At 36.4% G+C, this 7,069-nt stretch overlaps 1 protein-coding gene across 2 annotated transcripts; it reads left to right on the forward strand.

The window, feature by feature from the left end:
• Positions 1-450: 450 nt before the first annotated feature.
• LOC147853183 (WD repeat-containing protein 26 homolog) lies at positions 451-6,840 on the forward strand. 2 transcript variants are annotated; one of them, XM_087333523.1, is made up of 4 exons: positions 456-1,521; positions 3,115-3,216; positions 5,397-6,023; positions 6,411-6,840. In XM_087333523.1, exons 1-4 carry the CDS (start codon positions 712-714, stop codon positions 6,654-6,656), a joined length of 1,785 nt encoding a protein of 594 aa, XP_087189649.1. In that variant the 5' UTR covers positions 456-711; the 3' UTR covers positions 6,657-6,840. The 2 variants fall into 2 exon arrangements, with proteins under 2 accessions (XP_087189650.1, XP_087189649.1); XM_087333524.1 differs by lacking the exon at positions 3,115-3,216 and having other exon boundaries at positions 451-1,521.
• Positions 6,841-7,069: the final 229 nt, after the last annotated feature.

The following is a 7,069-nucleotide window of genomic DNA, read 5'->3' on the forward strand; positions in this document are numbered from 1 at the left end:
ATCGTAATTAATTATCTTATCTTACCCTAGTGGTAAGTTGTTACAATACACAACCACAAGCACTACACAACGTATTGGGTACGAAACCCAATTTTGTGACCTCGCTATTACATACATACTTCATACATATCTCTTAATTCACTAGATGCCACTGTGGAATGTAGGGGTCGAACCCATGACCTCCTACTCTCTCTCTCTCTCTCTCTCTCTCTCTCTCTCTCAAACACACACATACACACATAACACACATATGTATTGATTGATTGATTGCTATATTGCTTCTGCTGCCTGCACGTTTTCTTGCAAATAGGGAATAAAATATGTACATATGTACATACATACATATATATACATACATGATACATATATGTATAGCGAGAGAGCGAGAGACAGACAGACAGACAGACAGACAGACAGCGCCTGCCCCTGCCTCCGTCTCTCATCAGAAAAAAGAAAGCTGCAATCTCCTCCCTCAATCTACTACCGTATTTGTGAGCAAAGGAGATGCTCCCGTAGTCCCCCTATGGTCGGGCTCATCTTTTCATCCTCTGTAATCAAGATACTGAATTTGAAGAACGCATTTCTAGGGTTTCAGACTACCACGATCTTTTAGGGTTTCTAGCACTATATTGTGCTTTTAGGGTTTCTTCTTCCTGTTTCTCTCCCCCACTCTCTCTCTTTTACACTCACATGGCATAGCTGTGACTTTTGATGGGAGGAATAGATGACACCACTCCCCCACCATTAAAACGTCAAAAGGTTATGTCAGAATCATCGTCATTAAATCCATCACGAATTTCTCCCATTTGTTTGAGTATGCTCCCTATTAACGAAGAAGAAATCAACGGTAAAAACACTGAATCTGATGTAAACGTTGGGCCCAATGGTCTTCTCAGGAGGACAGAAATGGTGAGAATCATCACTCAATCTCTATATGCATTAGGCTACAAGAGATCGGCTCATCTTTTGGAGGATGAATCGGGTATTCCTCTTCAATCTTATCTCGTTTCGGAGCTCAGAGAACAGATCTTGGATGGGAAATGGGATGAGAGCATTGCAAATATTCGCCTTTTGCTTCTTGATCCCTCAAGCTTTGACTCTGCCACATGTCTTATACTTCAACAAAAGTTCTTCGAGCAACTCCGAATGAATGATATCATGGAGGCTTTGAAAACACTGCGTTTGGAGATCTCTCCTTTAAATATTAAGAAAGAAAGGTTGCACCAATTGGCTTCTTGCTTAATTTGTCCAGATAAGATGGAGGCTCTTTCACCGTCATCATTATCTAATGGAAAATATGGTAAATTTTGTACAAATCCTCGAGAAAGGTTGTTGCATGAACTTCAACAATTCGTGTCACCCTCTGTCATGATTCCGGAGAGGAGGCTAGAAAATCTTCTTGAGCAAGCTTTGATCATGCAAAGAAAAGCATGCGTTTTTCATAATTCTATGGAGCAACCATTGTCACTCTACTACGACCACAAATGTGGAAGAGATCAAATTCCAAATCGAACCGTTCAGGTATTCATCCAGTGTTTTGCCTTCATTTGCTAATCTTATGTGTTAGTGTTTTTTGGCTAACTTGTTGGATATTTACCAAAACACCCCTAAGTTTTCAATACCACCAGAATATGTCTATATGGTTTTAAATTTTGTACTGCATAAAGATATTCTCGAAATATTTGAGAACTTAAGGTAATCTAGTAAATATACAAACAGGTTAGGGGTATTTTGATGTTTATTGCTACAACTGCTATTTATTATTTATGGTCACTTTGTAATAGTAGCTCTAACCGACCTGCCATTGTTTCTTTTGACTATATTATGTGATCGACTTTTAATATTTAATGTTATTCAATATGTCCTTTGTGAACGTTCATGGTGTTGGGTAAAAAAATTGAAATTTGAATAAGGTTGGAGAAATTATCTCAGTCTTGAAGTACCTTAAAGGTTAATGCCTTTTGTGTTCTGAATACAAGAAGTCTAAAACTTTGTGTCTTCTCACATTACTACTCTATAAACTAATTAGATCTTGGGGATTTGGGGCCGAGGATTGATCTTATATTTTTGAAGGAATCCATAGACATGAAGTGGCGAAGAAATCCATAGACATTTAGATGAACTTCTTAATTAGAGTAGATTGATGCCTATATTTGTCTTGCTTTATCCTTTTTTATATAAATCAGTCAATTAGTTTTTTCTATTTCTCTGTCTGTCTCTCTCTTTCATACTCACACATTCACTCACCCTTCCCAAGTAAAGCAAGATTACCATGCCATATAAAGGTTTTTATATATTTTTAACATTTTAATATGAATGATGGAAGCTCTATGTGCAAAATGTAACATAAGACATCGATAACAGAGTGTATGCTGGAAGAAGTATTGTTTGGACATGTGAAAAAGTGTTGGAGCACATAGTTGGTATCTAAAATCTCATATATTCCTCCACTGTAATTATTTTAACGTATGAAAGATTCCATAAGGCACGCTTGTGTGTAACTTGGAATAGATTCCAAGTAAGCTTGCCTTTTGGACACGTGACTATGGTGCATTAATATATAACTTATGCTACATTTTTCCTTCAAGACTTCAAGCTTCCAGTATAATTCTGGTCGACCTATATGTACCTTATAATAGCTGATTTTAGCTCCCTTTGGTTGAGCTCAATTATCATATTACTGAGTCTGGCCTTGATGAACAAATGTAACATACCTAAACACACAGGACACTGATACACAATTGGTAAGGTTGAATAGTTTGAACAGGCATACCATGTTATCGTTAAAGATGTAAACTCAGAGATCCCACACAGGTCAATGATACAGTAGATGCATGGGTAACTTTGTGACATGACTTCTGATAGGTTTTGGGCTACTGTGGAGTGTTGTGTTTGGAGGTGGACCTTATATAAAGGGAAGTACCGTCTTGCAAATTATCGAAGGACAACTTGTCCATATATTTCTATATTAAAGAGCAGTAAAGGAAATGAGATAACTTCTAATGTTTGAGATTTATTTAGGTCTTCAAACTCAAATTCATGTGCTTTCTTAAAAATGCTTCATGTTAAATCAAGAATTAGATTCTAAGTCGTCAATTCATGTCAAAATCTCAGGTTTTGCAAGCTCATGCAAATGAGGTCTGGTTTTTGCAATTCTCTCATGATGGGAGATACCTGGCCTCTGCATCAAAAGATTGCACGGCAATTATTTGGGAGGTATGAAAGAAACTATGCTTTGTAGTAATGTGATTTACTTGAGAAGTTGTAATGGAATGATGGAAATTTTGCCCTTCACTCCTTTTGATAGCTGTATTATCTTAAAAGAACAAATCTTCCAAAGGAAATGTCTCTCTTCCAGGATTATATCAATTAATCCTTTGAAAAGTGATGTTCCAATATTTGAAATTGGTGGTTCTCTTAGAGAACATCAGCATAATTTGAATCCTCCAATGCTAGAAGTTGTGCTAATCAGAAAATTGTTGTGAGGTTTCACTTATGATGTTGAACAGTAGTGCCTTAACATATACCAGATCATACAATGATTTCAGTGACCTTGATTATTGACAGTCTTGGAAATCTGGCAGTCCCGACAATCTGGTAGCCATAACCAAAATATCAAGATAAGCTTGATCTTCATAGATATTACCAGAACATGAAAGTCCTTCAACTATAGACATGTGACTGGGTCTCCAGACTTATATAATGAAAATCAAACTCAAGGAATGACCTTAGAACAATCAAGATTTGCAGAGCATGTTGCCTATGCCCTAGGAGGAGTCCTATCTAGACAGGGAAGCAAATCTATGATATTCTTTGGATTCTGGAATAACATTCATTGTAAATGGCTGGAACAGTTGGAAATAATGAGGAACGGGCTGGAAAAGAGATGAATATTATGATGTCGTAAAGTTCATAATTTTGACCAGGGTATCTATCATCTTAGTTATATAGACAAGGTAAGCTTGTTTCAAGAGTTACACTTCATGAAAGGTTTGCATTTTTTCCAAACATTTCCTCTCACCTCACCCAATTGTAGATTGACATTCCCCTTCATGTTTGCAGAATAATGCTGCATTCCATTTCGATGCAATTATGACTTGAGCTTGCCTTTCACGATAATCTATGCTAGATCCTTGTGATTTGAGCCTTGAGCTACGTGCCACTTATTGTAAAGCATTGCCTCCATGCAGATTAAGAGTAGTAGTGCTAGGATGAGCAAAGTTGTATCTAGATGTAGAATGCTGTAGGTCAGGTTTTTGTGATATATTCCATAAGGTTGTGATTCATAGAATGTGAATATACCCATCAACTAAATGGATTATATAGCTGATTATAATCATCGTGGAATGTGTACAGTATGATAAACTCTATTGTCAGAGACTCACAGATATACTGGCTTCTGCTATGTCCTGCATGAAGAATGCATCAATATGGTCACCTCATTACATAATTATAGATTAACTACATCCCCCCCCCCCCCACTTCTTGATTTTGTATGCAATTAATCCTGAATCGTGTACCAATAATTTCTTTTACTCTTATGTCCAATATGAAAAATATTATATGATTGAAGCTTCCTATTGATACACTCCTAATGTTTTGTGTGATATGATCAAACAGTTCAATCAAATTTGACTCTATTTTCTTTTGCAACTGTCTCAAGTAAAATGTGATCATTGTGTACTTTCATTTTGCAATTTCCTATGTAACTTCAAGTTAAAACTTTAAAATTATTACCAATGATTCAAAGGAATATTACAAATTTAATACTTCGCAAATTTAAGAATGACATATGTTTCTAATTATCATGTAAATGCGTGTATGCCCTATGTCGATGCATCATGTAAAATTGTATTAATATACATATGATGCATGTCTCATAGAAATGTGTAAAGTTTGAAAATACACAGAGTTCATGTAATTTCTAAAAATGTTAAGTTAAAACATTGAAATTTGTGAGGGAATGGGACAGGGAAGTAGAGGAAAAATTCACAGAACTCATGGAAAACATAAAACCGGTTTAAGTTGTCATTGACACCAAAATCGAAATTCGTGTCTTTATATCATTTTATCAGTTTCACTTTGTTAGGAATCTAGTGATAGTTTTAAATGACTTGGAATATAATAACGGCTTGTGATATGAATCACATGCTTTGCTTGTTTCTTTTCCTGGGTGATCTATCATTGAAGACATAATGTATATGGTAATGTTTGCTTAATCTTCTTTTGTATGAACTAGTGAATATCTTACTTGTGTTACCAGATGCTGAATGCCCATCACTTTAAATTAACTGCATTCTTTGATCTTGTGCTTCAGTTATATGCTGTCTCTATGCTGATTTTACTTGCTGTAGTACTCTTTCATTCTCTGCTGTAAATGGGTTTTCTGTGGACAGGTTGTCGAGAATGGTAATGTGAAATTGAAGTACACTTTAACAGGCCATCAAAAAGAGGTATCTTTTGTTGCGTGGAGTCCAGATGATCGAATGATTCTTACTTGTGGCAGTGAGGAATTATTAAAACTTTGGGATGTTGAATCTGGCGATTGTAAGCAGACTTTTGGGAAGTTGAATTGTACTTTCACTGCATGTGCTTGGTTTCCAGATGGAATGAACTTCATATCTGGAGGGGTGGATAAATGCATATATATATGGGATATTGAAGGCAAAGAAGTAGATTCATGGAAGGGGCCTCGAATTCCACGTGTCATTGATTTGACAGTGTCTCCGGATGGGAAACATATGATCTGCATTGCTGACAAAGAAATCAGGATGTATAACTTAGAAACTAAAGCAGAAAGGGTAATTGACGAAGTGGAACGTATCACTTCTCTCTCTGTGTCGAAAGATGGAAGCTCTTTACTCGTGAATTTGACAAACCAGGAAATCCACCTTTGGGATATTAAGGATGATGCTAAGCTTTTGTTCAAGTACAAAGGGCACCGTCAGACACGCTATGTGATCAGATCTTGCTTTGGAGGGTTTGACCAAGCTTTCATCGTGAGTGGGAGCGAAGATTCTCAGGTTCACACTCTTTACAATATTTTTATTTGCCCCACCTACTAGAATTGAAAATAACACCCCAAATTCATTTGGCTATTGATGAAAGTACCCCTCAGCTCTCAAAAATATACACTAGTTATACAATATAATTTCTTGGGATCTTAGGGGTATTCTAGTAAAAACCCAACAGTGTTTTTCTCAATTGTGAATAATGTAGAGGGGTTTTGCAACTCCCTGTCAAAAGGAAGCAAATGCAAACTATGATCTTGGCTGCATTCATTTTCAATAAATGTTGCATTTTGCACTATGTGGTGCTTTTGAATGTGCTTTCAATGTGTACCTACTGCTCATACATACATATAAAGCTATTACTTTCCAAGTGATAATATGTATTTGGTGGATTTGCAGGTGTACATATGGCATCGTGGCAATGGAGAGATTTTAGAAGTGCTTCCTGGCCATTCAGGGACAGTGAATTGTGTCAGCTGGAACCCAAAGGATCCTTATATGTTTGCATCAGCTAGCGATGACCACACTATTAGAATATGGGGTGTGATTAAACATGCCCAAAAACAGAAAGATACAAGTAATAGCAATGGGGTAGTACATTCAGCTAATGGAGGGTCTCTAGCCCTACAAACAGAGCACAAGTAATCCTTATGATGGTGCCTGTCTACAATTAAGCATGCTCATTATTTGTGTTACAGATAGTGAAGAATCACAATGCACAATGTTTTGCTTAGTGATGAATCACAATGCTTCTATAGCTGCTACATGTATACCTGATTGCTTCAATGTGACATTTAGCCTTTAGTTCGATTTTTGTTTATTCAGTTTATACTAGGTTTCTGATGCATACCTGTATATATAAGGTCTTTAATTCATTATGTTTCGATGTGAAGTTTGGATAATGAAAAAACTAAACTGAGGTATAACACCTCTAAATCAAGTCAGAAGGTTCTCATTCTTAATAAGGACAACACCTCTGAATCAAATCAGAAATACGTCTCATATTGATCTTTCTAGTAAACATATGAGTACCTAGCTGCCCAGTGTATAGTAATTCT

The sequence above is a fragment of the Azolla caroliniana genome, unplaced genomic scaffold, assembly GCF_043228905.1.
Source record: "Azolla caroliniana isolate FFs.n. ecotype wild unplaced genomic scaffold, voAzoCaro1.0.p SCAF_17, whole genome shotgun sequence".
Lineage (NCBI taxonomy): Eukaryota > Viridiplantae > Streptophyta > Polypodiopsida > Salviniales > Salviniaceae > Azolla > Azolla caroliniana.

Coding starts and splice junctions, on each gene's coding strand:
- LOC147853183 (XM_087333523.1), top strand. CDS start 712: ATGGGAGGAATAGATGACACCACTCCCCCACCATTAAAACGTCAAAAG. Junction 1,522..3,114: donor TTCCAAATCGAACCGTTCAG/GTATTCATCCAG, acceptor TCAAAATCTCAG/GTTTTGCAAGCTCATGCAAA. Junction 6,024..6,410: donor GTGGGAGCGAAGATTCTCAG/GTTCACACTCTT, acceptor GTGGATTTGCAG/GTGTACATATGGCATCGTGG.